This window comes from Mus musculus, chromosome 8 (assembly GCF_000001635.26).
Source record: "Mus musculus strain C57BL/6J chromosome 8, GRCm38.p6 C57BL/6J".
Taxonomy (NCBI): domain Eukaryota; kingdom Metazoa; phylum Chordata; class Mammalia; order Rodentia; family Muridae; genus Mus; species Mus musculus.
Genome location: NC_000074.6, coordinates 99,278,212 through 99,294,250, shown reverse-complemented (window position 1 = coordinate 99,294,250; position 16,039 = coordinate 99,278,212). Strand labels below are relative to the sequence as shown.

Sequence of the window (16,039 nt, the reverse complement as noted above, 5' to 3'; positions counted from 1 at the left end):
TGCCTAGATTTTATCTTCTTATGAGAACACCAGTCACATTGGCTCAGAGGCAATTCATATTTCAATTTAATAACTTTTGCAAAAGTCTTATCCTTTCACAATCTTTTTCTGATATAGCAGATTGAAGTTTTTATGCAAGTATTTTGAAGAAAAATACTCCTAGAATGAATAGTGGAATTCAATGGATCATTGTTATTTCAGATTAGTAATAAAAATTCCATAGTTTCAAACGATATAGAAATCACATTCAATACTGGGAACATATATATATATATATTCCCATCATTCCTATTTGTCGTTTGAAATAGCAAGGGCATTTTGTGTTTGCATTGTGGGTTTTCATTGGGTTGGTTGGTCCCTTATTCCCCCTTCCCTTCCCTTCCCCTCCCCTCCCCTCCCCTCCCCTCCCCTCCCCTCCCCTCCCCTCCCTTCCCTTCCCTTCCCTTCCCTTCCCTTCCCTTCCCTTCCCTTCCCTTCCCTTCCCTTCCCTTCCCTTCCTTTCCCTTCCCTTCCCTCCTCTTCTCACCTCTCCCCTCCTCTGCTCTTGTGTTTTCTTTTCCTTCTTCAAGCCAGAGTCTAGGTTTTATTTCCTGAAGAGTTTAAGTAGAAGAGCACATATACATGTTGATGCGTGCATGCCCTTTATACACAAGTACAAACGAGCACACATAGAATATGTATCTAAGTCTGAAAACTGGATGGTATTTTACGCTTTATTTCCCCTTCTGAACTGTGGTCCTTATGATACTTAAGAATATTAAATTAAAAAATTAAAAATAGACAACAACAAAATCTTTCACTTACTTGTCATATTTATAACAATCTGAGAGTTGTGATTGTAGTGTTAGGGGCCTCAGTACTAATATTTTAACAAGAAAATCTAGATGATGAACTATTAAATATTTAACCAAATTCATGTCTGGTAGTTGTGATTCCATCCAGGTCCTTCATTATTTTATCTTAAAGGAAGTTCAGTTTTTCTTTCTATGCATACTCTTTCATTTGACTTTTATCCATCTTTGCTTTCTCCAAGAAAGCTCTCTTAGCTGCGTTTGGCTGCATCATGTAACCCTAGGACTCCAAAGCATGAGACAGAAGCATTACCAGCTCGAAATCAGCCTGAGTACAGAGCAAGATCTGGAAACAAATCAGAAGTATACCATTTACTTTATCTACCCTCCTTTCACTCATGGTGAATCTGTTCACCACCATGTTTAAAATCTTTTATCTAGCCATGGAGAAGCTGTGGCTGAAAAGTGTAACTCAAAAGTGTTATTAATTCTGGTAAAGCTGAAATTCTGTGCTGAGTTCCTGCATTCTTTGCTTGTTTACTTATTTATTTACTTAGTTATTTACACACCAATTCCCCCACCCCAGTCCACCCTCTGACTGTTCCGCATTCCATACCTCCTCCCCACCCTTACCTCTAAACTCCCTGGGACCACCACTCTCTTGAGGGTTAGGTACATCATCTCTGAATGAACACAGACCGGGCAGTCCTCTACTGTATGTGTGTTGGGTGCCTCATATCAGCTGGTGTATGCTGCCTGGCTGGTGGTCTAGTGTTTGAAAGATCTCTGAGGTCAAGATTAATTGAGACTGCTGGTCCTCCTATAGGGTCACCATCCTCCTCAGCTTCTTATAGCTTTTTCCTAATTAAAGCATCGGGGTCAGCAGCTTCCGTCATTGGTTGGGTACAAATATGTGCATCTGACTCTTTCAGCCGCTTGTTGGGTCTTTCAGAGGACAGTCATAATAGGTCCCTTTCTATGAGTGCTCCATAGCCTCAGTAATAGTGTCAGGCTTTGGGACCTCCCCTTGAGCTGGATCCCCCTTTGGCCTGTTGCTGGACCTCCTTTTCCTCAGGTTCCTCTCCATTTCCATCCCTGCAGTTCTTTCAGACAGGAACAATTATGGGTCAGAGTTTTGACTATAGGATGGCAACCACCTCCCTCACTTGATGTCTTGTCTTCCTGCTAGAGGTAGGCTCTTTAAGTTTCTTCTCCCTACTGTTGGGCATTTCCTCAAAGTTTCCCCTCCCTTTAATTCCTGATAGTCTCTCCCTTCCCAGGTACTGCTACATTCTGGAAGGTGCCCCCAACATCCTACCTCCTGAGGTTGCGTGTTTCGTTTCTTTCTGCTGGCCCTCAGGGCTTCAGTCCTTTTCCCTCACCCAATACCAGATCAGGTTCCCCTCTCCCTGCACCCCCCCACCCCATCCATTTTCCCTCCAATTTTTGCATTCTTTTTTTTTCAATTTTTTTATTAGATATTTTCTTCATTTACATTCCAAATGCTATCCCCAAAGTTCCCTATACCCTCCCCCTGCCCTGCTCCCCTACCCACCCACTCCCACTTCTTGACCCTGGCGTTCCCCTCTACTGGGGTGTATAAAGTTTGCAATACCAAGGGTCCCCTCTTCCCAATGATGGCCGACTAGGCCATCTTCTGCTACATATGCAGCTGGAGACACGAGCTCTGGGGGAATACTGGTTAGTTCATATTGCTGTTCCACTGATAGGGTTGCAGACCCCTTCAGCTCCTTCGGTACTTTCTCTAGCTCCTCCATTGGGGGCCCTCTGTTTGATCCAATAGATGACTGTGAGCATCTACTTCTGCATTTGCCAGGTACTGGCATAGCCTCACATGAGACAGCTATGTCAGGGTCCTTTCAGAAGCACGCTATGCTTCTCAGACTGGGAAAGTAGGGTGAATGGAGCTTTTTAAAATCAGGTTTTAAGATATCAGAAAAAGAAGTGATTCCCCAACATTGCAATTCTCTTCTGGGGCTTAAAGGACAATTTACTTTTATGCATTTCCTTTTATAATTTCAGTTATGGCTTGGTCCCAGGTACCTCGATCTTCATAGGACTTTAAAAGTCGGCATCACTTCTATCCTCCTACCCCACCCTTGTCACTTATTGCAAAATGAGAAAAACCATTTTAGCTAGAAATAGAGAGATTTTGGTGTTATATTTCTGTAATATTTCCAATTCCTATCAGGAATTGTCTAGTTACTCAAGTTCTTTGAGTAAGACCACTGATTGTCTCATCTTAGAGCCTTTGTCCTGACCCATCAATATTTTTGTACTGTAGATTATTGCATTGCATATTGTTTTTGTAACTGTCTAAGGGGATAAGTAGGCATTTTAATTTTTATCTGTGCTGTCACTACTTTTATATGTTTATTTTCTGTCTCTATATCTTTGTATATATGCACATATTTAGGTATACATCCATTTTCATATATACACATACATATGAGATATTCAAATATTATAAAGAGACTTTAGCTTATGAGAAACTAATATTTTCAAAAGATCATTATGTAAGTATCTTTTATAATTAATACTCAAATTTAAAATGACTTAGTATAACACAGGGATTAATGCTTTGAAACAGCATAAAACTTTTACTAGAAGATATGTGGGGCCTTTTCTGCTTACCCTTTCATTATTTTCTTCACATATTTACTTATAATTAAGATGTTCAGGGTACATTTAAACATAAATATACATTGGGACTAATATTCTTTCTATTAGACATCTCTTTATCTAATTTTACCTTCTATGAATTTATCAATATAGTAATTTTTTCTAAATTATTCCTCTGAATAATCTTATTATTCCTATCCAGCCAGTCTGCCAGCCAACCAGGCACCTTCTATCACATCATGTTTTCATCCATTCATATTTAAGTATCTTCAGTAATATTGGTGCTTTTACTATTTTTTTCTGTACTCTTAGCTACCCAAATAGGATGACCAATGTGAAGTAGTTTTAAGCTGAGCTCAGCTAAATCATGAAGTTATAATCTTAGACCAGGAAGAAGACTCAGATGGTAAGAGCACTTGCCAGATAAGCCTCACATGACCCATAGTGAAAGAGGAAGACTGACTCAAAGATTGTCCCCTTACCTCCATATTTACATGATGGCATCTATGCCCCTCCCCAGAACAACTCCCATTCACACATACAAATAACTGAACTCAAAGTTTTAACGGTTACATCCTTCATTTTACCATGAGTAAGATTCTGTGCATTACACTTTCAGTTTTAATGCTTTACTAATTTTTTAAATTCACATCCAGTTTGTGCAGAAAGAAATATCTCTCGATTTCCTAAAGAATGCTAACTCTCTGTACTTTTATTTAAATTTCTTTGATTTTGAAACATAGCATACCTTTATCACATTATATATTGCTTCATTTTAATAATTAAAAAAACCTTTAAGGGATATTCTTAAAACACTTTGCAAATAGGGAAACTGACTATTGAAAAGGTTGATTCCTCCAATTCTTATAGTTTATTTCTGTCAAGTTCTATTTTTCTTATTATACTCTTATTCTTGGACTCATAATCTGGTGTTACTCTACATGATTGTGTTTGATAAACATATTCACTTTGTATTCTATTAGAGATGGCATTTCATCTGGGTTGCTATCAGCTTATAGGTTAAAATCATGTTTCAACAAAAGGGTATCCTCTATTAGCATTGGCAATACTAGCACAGAGCCTTGGCCAACAGACACTTGCATGCTGACCATAAAAATGGCTAAGTAGAGAATAATTAGTTATAAGCGGCCCATATTGAGAATAATGTTTTCCATCCATTTTTCTTATAAGGGTTACTGAACTAAAACTTATTATATAGCCACAGATGAAACAATTTTTTGTTATCAATATTGAGTAAAATAAATAACTACTTAAAAATGAAAAGGAAATGAGTTTCTGTTAGTTTTCTTGGCGAAATATATAATCTGACCATTTATCTAATAGAAACAAGAACCTCTGAGACTTTAGAACCTGAACATTCCTGGGGTAATATTAAATATGCATTTTGATAAAATAAACTAATTCTATTATGTGTTATTATTACAGAGTGAATGCTTCCAGTATCCTTTCTCTGAATTTCATTAAAGTGAATGCTTTGATTTGCTTGCTTGTAGGTCTTGCTTTACAAACAACAACAAACAAACAAACAAGCAAAAAATTCCACAGTCATTGTATTAACTCAAATATTGCTTGCTTGCTAGGTCTTGTTCTACAAGAAACAAACGAACAAACACAAAAAAACAGAGTCATTGTATTAATTCAAATATTCTATAATTCTGATAATACTTATTTCTGTCAATGCATTGCTAATTGTTTTACCTTTTCCAAGAGAAGAAAAAAAGAAAGAGAGAGGAGAGAGAGAGAAAGAGAAAGAAAGACAGAAAGAAGGAAAGAAAGAAAGAGAGAAAGAAAGAAAGAAAGAAAGAAAGAAAGAAAGGAAGAAAGAAAGAAAGAAAGAAAGAAAGAAAGAAAGAAAGAAAGAAAGAAAGAAAGAAAGAAAGAAAGAAAGAAAGAAAAGGGAAGGGAAGGGAAGGGAAGGGAAGGGAAGGGAAGGGAGAAATAAAAAAGAAAGTCAGAAAGAAATTAAGAAAAAAGAAGAGATAGGAATAGAGAGAAGAATGGAAAGAGGGAGGGGAACAGAAGAAGGGTGGGAACATGGGGAAGAAAGAGGTAGGAAAAAGAGGAGACACATACAGAGATTTGTGAATCTTATTGAAGCTTAGCAAAGACCAGTGAGCTTGCTATAAACCTGGCACATCATGTTTGTAAAACTAAAAAGATGTGGGCCTAAAGCAAAATGGAAGCATATTGGCCTCATGACTGTCAGTTTCAGTAGTTTATTGTTTTATCACTCCTTTGTACTTACTAGCTTGTCCCACATACTAGCTTTTATTTCTATGTCTATTCTGCTTCATACATTTACAAAATGAGTTGCTCCACAAATGGTTTGACATGTCTTCCTTATGTCTGTCTGTCTGTCCATCTGTCTCTGTCATTCTATGGTAAAATGTGACAAACACAGAAGACCTGATTTTGTGAATTTTACTATTTAAAAATAGTTTAAAAAAAAAAAACCAACAACAACGAGTTCCTTTTTTTCTGGCTGTATTCTCAGCTGCATACAGGACAGAGTCTCAATTCACATGGACTTCTAAGTTTCCATTTCTGTGGGCACCAGCCCCCATCGCCTGGTCAAACTTTCTTCCCACTGGAAAAAGACACAGTGTGATGTATATGTGCCTGTGTCATCAGAGTGCTATACCTCACCTAATTGAAATTAACAAGAAGCCTGTGTAGGCATTGCTTCGTTTTCCTGAAGCAGATAGAGTTTGCACTTCAGTATAGATAATACAATCCTTCGTGGTTTTTCAGTGAGACTTTTCTTCTTTATTCTTTCAGTTTCTAAGGCCAATTCAGAAGCAAATATTTAAAAATTCTTTGGAAGCTTATCTTGATTTTGGTAAACTTATATTTTCTCATATATGTGGTTGGAGGAATAATTATCCATTCCCCAAGTTGTTCTTTGCTAAAATCTTAGAGTGGTTTTGTGACTATTATATTGCCTTATTATGTAATTCAATTCTACAAATTGTTAGCAATTGAGTCACTAAAAGAAAAGTAATTTTTATTATTTAGATTTAGTCTGTAGTAGAACATTTCAATAAATGAAAGGATTTTCCATAATATGTTCCTAGGCAGGGCATTTTCTCAGTTTTGCTTGACCTATCATAATCCAGGATGTTTAACTCTAAAGCATCATGCATGCTTTATTTATTTATAAGGTCCGAAGTATCAGGTGACTGTAGAGTTCTCATTGTTAATAATTACTTGGCCTCATTAAAATGTTGAAATTTATGGAGGTCCAGTATCCTTTGGATGAGTGTGTTGAGCATCAGAAGATAGGATCAGAAGTTAGAATATGCAAATGGTGATAGTAACTCTCAAGCTGTCATGAAAACACTCGCGAAACACAAAATGAGCTCATGTGCCCCTCTTCTTCTTTCCTAACCCACACTGTAACTTTCATAGTAGTCTACGTATGTATCCATTCTAGAATGAAGTTTCGTATTCTTATCACCTCAAATGTTCAGACCAAAACCATATTGTGTGAAACGGTGGTACCATCTTGATATGGAATGGCTTTAATCTATGAATTATAATTTATTCACAGAAAAATTGATAGCTCATAGCCCAGTTTCTACACAGCAGGATGTATGCCAGATCCTGAGAAGATAGTGTATCATCTAAATTGGTTCAAGAGTGCTGAGCTTGTTAACTTTGAGCCAGATAACATTCATGGAAAACTACGATCCATAAACGGCAGTGATCTCTGCAGCCTGTAAACCCCTGTGCAACCCTTAGATTCTAATAGATGCTGATTTTCTCCTTGCAACTTAGATATTTCCTGGGAAGAAAATAATAAATCAGAGAGACATTTCATGGTGCCCATTTGGAATGAATAGAATTTCAAAATGAGTTGTGATCTCAGGGATGCCTGATTTCAGTCAAAGATGTGATTTTAACTGTACATAATCCATGCTGTTATCTCATCTGAGTAGAATATGAAGTCAGAATGTCCTGAAGTAATTCTGTCGGGTAACTGTAACATACTTTTGTCTTAAATTAATATTAATAAACTTGAATTAACTCTAGATTTTATATCTTGAATTAACTTAGTATCTTGGAAAAGCCTGTGAGAGAGGAAAATAGATTATTTCTTGACAATACATATGTACAATCACAAGAAGAATGTGTGTTCTTACTCTGATTCTATGAATGATAATGCCCACATATAAGATAATTTGCATCTGCCACTCATTTTATTAATTTATTCATTACCCAGTGCTCTCTATCCACCCACTCACTTTTCCACCAACTCATCAATCTTAGTTCCTTCATTGGCATTAAGATTCAAATGCTCATTTGCAGTGCCCAAGAGCTCCTGTTTACTACAGCAAACATTTAAGTCCCTGGATCTAACTTTCCTAAATTCTTTTTCTTCATTCCTTAAATCACTGTTTTAAAAATGAAATGGGAACTGTTTCATTCTTCTCCTTCATTTGCACTCAATCAACTTCACAAATATTTATTGTGCTTCAAAAAAACATGACAGACACATTACTAGGTAAAGAGAATGCAAAGGAGAATAAAATGCAAGTGGCCACAATTCTTAAAATACAATTGTGTCTTTTAATTGGGTTATGAAAATATATGGATGATGAATAGAGTATAATGATGCCAGTCCTCACAATTCAGAGCCACCATAAGCATCCCTGGCCTGATTCTGTAGTTGAAGACACAATGTAAAAGATTGTGATCGCCTCTGCATACTGGACAATGTGTACATCTCCAGGAAATGGATGAATGTCGTCAGGTTTGCTGCAAAAGAAATTACATGCATTGGCAAAGTGCTTACCATACAGGAAACACTTGACATATATGTATTAGCCTTTTTAGCGTTGTTAGGATATAAACTACTTATCAGAGGGCAGCTTTCTTTAGACTCCTACTTTCAAAGGGTTCAGTCCATAGTTGATTGTCTTTATGCTTGGTCAGCAACTAATGATGATGGATGTGTGGTAGCCTGAGAGCATACCTTCAACAACTATGTTATATCCTCCAAGTTTGGCAATTATAAGTTCACAGTGACCAACTCCCTCCAATTAGATGCTTCTTGTAAAGTTTCCAGAGCTTTCCCAATTGGTGTCACCATACAGAAAACAATCATTCAATGTATTATTAGCCCATGGGGCAAACATTTTATTCAAAACCAAATAACAGAACTACAACAACACCAATATCAATCATCACACTTCTCCTCAGGTTTTTGTTTATCTCCCAGAAAACTGAGACTCTGAGAGCAGAGACAATTTTCAGAACCCTCACCTTTACAAGGAAGAGTGTAGGGTACATTAGATATGCTTATTAAATGAAGGATAAAGTCTTCTTGTGCCATAGCAAGCCCCAGAGTCTTATCCATCAAGGCTTATTTTCATGTGGCCTTTATTCTGCTCCAGTTAGTTAAACCAGCTCCGGAGAAAGGCAACACTCACATGTTCAGATTATGCACAACTGTGAACATTTAGTACACTTGGGATGTCTTTAGCATCACAGGCTCTTGTCAGTGGGATGAAGTGATGAATAAAATCATTGCATTAAATGTTCAGGACCTGACAGACATGTGAGAAAGAACAGCAAAAATAGTAGCTTGCAAGTCTGCTTCACCACTACTAAGAGGGCCAGACTCAGACTCTTATGTGCTCTGGCTCATTCTCAATCATTTTTTTTTTATGTATACCCACAAGTTTTTGTTATGATTTCAAATTGCTTATCTAGTGATTGTGCAGGTTTATGAGAAGGAAAGGGAGAGATGCAAATAATTCCTTGCAGTATCATAATATAAAACATAACACAACCTTTAAAAATCAATTAGCCTTTAAAATATAATATTTTTAAAAGTCCATGGTCTCTTTATAATGCCCCCAAATGTGTTTAAAAGGTGATCTCCTACATAATACAATTTTTATATTTCTTATTCCAAGTGGGAAGACCTGGAATACAAAAAGAAAAAAATTACACTCAAACAGGACTAAAATATAATAGTAGAAATCTAAATTCTGCAGCTTTTCCATCAGCATCACACCAAGTTGTATTACATGCTTAGTCCAGCCTTAATTCACACCTGTCGCTATCCTTGGTGGACATCTCCCAATTCTGGCATCTCCTGTATCCTGGGGTCTCCATGGCAAAGAAGGTCAAACCTTCCACAGTGGGTTTTTCTTGGCTCTCCATAGAAATTCTAACCCCCTTGATCTTGCATCTCCAGCCATATTCAGCTGCCCTCTGGATATGCAACCTGCTCTCCTTGAACTAGCTTCTAGGTACTGATCCTAAGGATATACATGCTTGTTTCCCAAGGAGTTTTCACCTATCCAATACTAACCTCTTATTAAGGAGAGCTGACTCTTCAGTCACAGCCTGCTTAATGTTCTGAAGTTCAGTGAAGCACACGCTTTATTTACTTTAGTGGCACTGTTCTGTGAATCACTGCTGATTTTTCAGCCCCAGCTGATCAGCACATACAGATTCTTAGCAAAATATCATAATAGTCCCTAGCCTAGTTCCAGTAGATTACTTGTTACCCTCCAAAATGTCACAGTCCAGGCCTCCGCAGTCCCCATTTCCCTTAGCACTCGTTCCTTCCAAGCTCCTATTAGAACAATTCAATAACATCTGGGCACTTACTGGCTTTCTAGCACAAAGTGTCCCACATTCCTCTGGAAACAACAGTAAAGATCATCACAGGTATTACTATTTCTCTGGTGCTCAATTCTGCCCTACTTTATTATTTTTTTTTATAACTGTAGCAGATACCATGACCAAAAAGAACTTAGGGGAGGAAGGGTCTTACTTGGTGTAAACTTTCACTTTACACACCATTATGGAGGGATGTTAGGGCAGGAACTCAAGAGGGCCTTGAAGCAGAAACCTTGCAGTCCTGCTGCTTGCTAGCTTGTTAACAAGCTGATGTGATCAGGCAATCCCTTAATTGAGGGTTCGTTCTCAGGTATTCTTAGGTTATGTCTACTTGATAGTTAAAGGTCTTAGAGGAGAGTGCATATAAGTTTAATTTTCTCTAGTCTTATCACAGAATAATATAAGTAGAAGTTACTTGAAATATTTTTCAGATACATAAATATTTATGTGTTCTTGTGTGTGTACCTGTGTGTATGTGTGTATATATACACATGTGTGTCTTACTGTCACATAGTAAGTCAGAGAACAAGTAACAGAGGTTCTTTCTACCACCATGTTGGTTCCAGGGATGTAACTTAAGTTTTCATGTTTCGTGGCCATGGTCTTTACCTGCCTGAGACATTTCACTGACCTGAGTTAGTTTCATCTGTGTTGCAAGGAGACTTATGCCACAAATATCATAGAGTTGTACAAAGCTGAAGATCTTATAGAATGAAAATGTCCTCAGCTATTTTATATTCAACATAGCCACTTTTATCTTTAAATACTTTTTAGATTAATACATCCTCTCAGGTTCTAAAATCAATCGTGTAGATAAGTTATGTCCCTAGAATAACTGAAGCCCAATTAAATCTGTCAATCTCCATAGAGCAGATAGTTTAAAAGACCTGAATTTTACCAATGTATTTATTCTTATAAAAAGAAAACAAAGTATGATTCCTACTTCTTATTTTTGAACCCAAGTGATTTAAAAACCTAACATCACAATACAATTGATTAATCCCATGCTATTGATAGTAGGATGAAAACACAGTGAAATCATTTCCAGCATAACTAACAATAAGGTCAATTTGTATGGTTTATTTGGTAATTTAAAAAAACTGTGAACAAGAGTAATACATATGAATCCCCTTGTCTCCAGAATGGCTTCTGTGTGAACAAAAGGCTGTGTGAATGATATATTATTCAAATGTTCTTTTTTTAATAAAAATGCTAATGGAAATGTTAAAATGCACATAAATTAAAATGATCATAAATTAGGATTAATATCACATTAATGAATTATAATCCCACATTCATTAAGATAAAATGGCATTTCAATATTTGTTCTTGTTCATAAATTTAATACAATAAATGAAAGGGATACATTTTGAGTTCAATAAATATTTGATGTAATCTTATGCTTCAGCTTTTAAAAATATTCAAAGGTAAAGGAGGAGATTGCAATGTATTTGGGCTCTTTGTTGCTATTTTATGTCTTTTTCATAATCTCTCCTTTTCATTTATCGAAGCGCTAAATACAATTTAAATTGAATAAGAAATTAATAGAGCCTCTTTAAAACAAAAGGAATACCAGGAAGACACAATGCCATTGAATTTGTAGGGGGTTCTATCTACAACACACCTACTATTTATTGTTATTGTTATTATTATTATTATTATTATTATTATATTTTAAATTTATTTTTATTAGAAAAATTACCCCCTTCTTGGCACCCCCTCCCCAAGTTCTTCACTTTCCAAGCTGCTTGTGAGAGGGTGCTCCTTCACCCACCCACCGCCACCTTGTACATGCAGACAGGAGCCTGGCACTGCTGTCCTCTGGAAGGTTCTACCAGCATCCTACTAAGGCAAATGCAGATACTTACAGTCAGACATTAGATTGAGGTCAGGGACCAATGTAGAAAATTAAAGGAAGGACTGAAGGGAATTGCAACCCCTTAAGAAGAATAAGTGTCAACTAAATGGGACCACTAAGAACTCTCAGAGAGACTAAGCCAAGAACACACCTACTTATTTTTTTTTTATCTTTTTATTATTTATTTATTTACTTACACTCCAGATTTTATTCCCCTCCCGGTCCCACTCTCTGACTGTTCCACATCCTATACCTTCTCCCTGTCCCCTGTCACCACAAGGAGGTCCCCACCCACCTCCGCCCACCCCACCAGACCTCTAAACTCCCTGAGACCTCCAGTTTCTTGACTGGTTAGTTGCATCTTCTCTGACTGAATCCAAAGCTGACAGTCCTCTGCTGTATATGTGAGAGGAGGGGGCCTCATATCAGCTGGTGTATGCTGCCTGGTTGGTGGTCCAGTGTTTGAGAAATCTCTGTGATCCAGGTTAATTGAAACTGCTGGTCCTCCTACAGTGTTGCCCTCCCCCTCAGCTTCTGGCTTTTCCCTAATTCAACCACAGGGGTCAGCAGCTTCTGACTCAAAGAACTGCAGGGGTGGAAATGAAGAGGAGCCTGAGGAAAAGAAGGTCCAGTGACAGGCCCAAAGTGGGATCCAGCTCAAGGGGTGGTCCCAAGGCTGGGGATTATTACTGAGGCCATGAAGCACTATCAAAAAGGGACCTAGCATGACTGCCCTTTGAAAGACCCAAAAAGCAACTGAAAGAGTCAGATGCAGATATTTGCACCACACCTACTTTTTAAAGAAGCAAATAGCTAGCTGCATATGTATCAAAAGATGGCCTAGTCGGCCATCACTGGAAAGAGAGGCCCATTGGACACGAAAACCTTGTATGCCCCAGTACAGGGGAACGCCAGGGCCAAAAAGGGGGAGTGGGTGGGTAGGGGAGTGGGGGTGGGTGGGTATGGGGGACTTTTGGTATAGCATTGGAAATGTAAATGAGCTAAATACCTAATTAAAAATGGGAAAAAAAAGAAGCAAATACTTTATATCTCTAGGTACAAAAAATTATGCCTGTATAGGCAGATACGTAACAATTAAACAAAAATATGTGCATTTAAGTATTATTTTGCCACATAAAAGTCGTTTATTCTACCATGCAAGATTCAAAAAATAATGTACATTTCTTTAGATTCGTTTATTTTTGTTTTATGTGTATAAATGGTTTTCTGTGCATATGCAGTGAAGATCATACATGCACAGTGCCCTTGGAGGTAAAATGGGTCCATCCAATTCCCTGGTCCTGGAGTTATAGCTTGTTGTGATAGCCCAGGTGGGTGCTAGGAATTGAAACTTGGTCTTCTGCAAGATAGCTCTCGACTGCTGGAACATCCCCAGAGTCCCAAATAATATACATTTTAAAATAAATTTATTATTTATTAAATCAGGAGGCTGTGTACTGGAACCTACCAAGTATTAATGGGGGAAAAGTACACAACAGAACACTACAAACTATAAGGATTATTTTTATTTTTATTTATTCCTCTCATATCATACATCCTGACTGCAGCCCCCTCCCTTTCTTTTACTCCTCTCTCCACCTCCCCTCCCCTCAGATCCATTGCTCCTCCATTTACCTTCAGAAAAGAGCAGGCCTCCCAGGGACATCAACTGAATACTGCATAACAAAAGGCAATAGGCTAGGCACATACCTTCACATCAAGGCTGCAGGCAGCAACCCAATAGGAGGAAAGGGTTTGTAATTTTGCCTTACTCAGCACCTACATGTATCTGTAAGTCCAAGGTTTTGCTTTAAATCAAAACCTCAATAATGTTGTCAAATCAGTGCTCATTGGTGTAATCTGTAATGGATCTGAACTCTTGTTGAACAGTTGTCATTTTCCAAAAGATCCATTCTTTTGCTTGAAAATGTTCGGGATCCTATCATTAATGTATATTTTTCTATAATGTGAGAATCACTTCCTGGACTGTAACAATTATTGAGAATTAAAGAATGAAATGAAATTCTTAAGTATAGAAGTTGAGCTGTTGAATATTTTGGCATAGGTACAGCAGCAAACTATTGCCCCACTCCATTTGATATATCAAATATAACCTGTGCAGAGTTTATAAGCCATATTGGCCCTCTGGCTTTAATATCTCCTACTAAATAATTCATTTTTAAATAAAATTTTATATATTTACATTAAACCTGAATAATGGTTTTTGCCTCATTGTACTTCATAAAATGTAGCATTGATAATTATGTGTGTGTGATTGCATATATGTATCGATAATTCAAAAACCATACATGCAATTTTGTGCTCTCTAGAATTTCTCATCATTTCTAAACCATGCAACTTAATATTAAACCAACTTGAGTACTTTATAGAGGCTGGTCTAGATGAAGTTCATTAGGTTTTATTGTAACAAATGTATATACTGAATGCAACTGTATATACTGTTTGTACAGGTTTGGTTAGCAGAGACCAAGGAAGTAGTGTAAAAAGAATTAATTTGATACACAACCGATAGTCAGTTAAATAATTCTGAAGATAAGTTAGCTGTCTCCACAACTAACTCCTGCCTCTTTTCATTTTAGTTACACACAGATCTGGATCCTGGAAGCAAAAAAATCAAGTATATCCTATCGGGTGATGGAGCTGGCACAATCTTTCAAATAAATGATATAACTGGAGATATCCATGCTATCAAAAGACTTGACCGAGAGGAAAAGGCTGAATATACGTTAACGGCTCAGGCAGTGGACTTTGAGACAAACAAGCCCCTTGAGCCTCCTTCTGAATTTATTATTAAGGTTCAAGATATCAACGACAATGCACCTGAGTTCCTCAATGGACCTTATCATGCTACTGTTCCAGAGATGTCCATTTTGGGTATGTATGTTTCCAATTTCTCAGACTTGTTAAGGGTCACCTTTCAAGTAGCTCCTGGCATCGGGTCTGGTAGGTTGCTGAATGAAAGGCATTTATTTCCTACTTCTCTGTCATGTGCATTTGTAAATCCCCTTCCTTGGAGCAAGTTGCACAGCTCAATAGCTTTAGTCCCTTAGTGATAGAGACTGACAGAGGAAGGGTTTTATTAAAATGGTGCTTCTTCCTGGCACTGTTTCAATAGGCTTATTTGCATTCCTGTCGAAGACAAGTCTTGTTACTGAGACAGATTTATCAAGATGTGTTCCGACATGCCAAGCTAATCCTATTGATATTTGGTTCATGTTTAATTATTATTTTTTTGCGTATATTCTCATGTAGATGTAGTGCACAGAGGCATAGGAAAATATTTAAGACTAGAGTGAAAAAGATGCGGGGCTGATTGGATGGGATGACTTTATGGTGGGCTATACAGTCATGTTTACCAATGTCTTTCTCTTTTATGGCCAATTGACATTAAGTGCATGTTTCTACATGCCTACACTATACCATTGACTCATTCCTACCTTCTCTGAATCATTGATGTGTTTATTATATAAAAAAGCAGAGCAAGATGCTTTCAGGAACACGATTTTAATACCCACGCTTGTCAGTCTGATTATCTATTCTATAACCCCAGCTCTCATACAGGATTTCCCCACATCTCAGACCGCTTAATATAAAGGGGGAGTTGTTAGATCTCTTTCTTCCCTCACAAGTCAGCAGGAAGGATCCAAAGTTCAAAGTGCAGCATCACAAAAAGTCATTTTTTGCACATGCAGTGTGCTGCTTAGGTTATTGAAAATTGCATTTAAGGATATATGGTAACCAACAAGGCCAAATAAACTGGAGAAGGTAAAGATGACAAGACAGGAAATGGAGAAAAACATACCAGAAATAAAATCAACAAAAATAAGTGCTTCAAACCAAAGAATCTATTGCTTCATTTGCCTGCTTTATTCAGTAGCTTGCATGCTCACAGGTTTTCAACTGGAATTCCCAAAGAAAACCAAACACAATATTAAAAACCAACATCATTATGACTCTTTAGATGGCTCCGACCTAGCCGTCCACAAATTTCTGTGTCTAACATGTTGAAACCCACATAAAACCTGAAAGACATTGGTCAAGTTTTCCTTTTCTTTCAAAATTTACAGCA

The 16,039-nt window shown here is 37.3% G+C and overlaps 1 protein-coding gene across 8 annotated transcripts in view; it reads left to right on the top strand.

The window, feature by feature from the left end:
• The window catches only part of Cdh8 (cadherin 8), a 393,196-nt gene that overhangs the window by 123,416 nt on the left and 253,741 nt on the right, over positions 1-16,039 (top strand). For all 8 annotated transcript variants that reach the window (NR_133570.1, NM_001285914.1, NM_001285913.1 and 5 more), the window contains one exon: positions 14,550-14,844. Coding sequence is in view for 7 of the 8 variants with exons in the window: in NM_001285914.1 (NP_001272843.1) it covers positions 14,550-14,844 (295 nt within the window). In the remaining variant the exon portion in view is untranslated. The remainder of the gene's footprint in view (positions 1-14,549; positions 14,845-16,039) is intronic.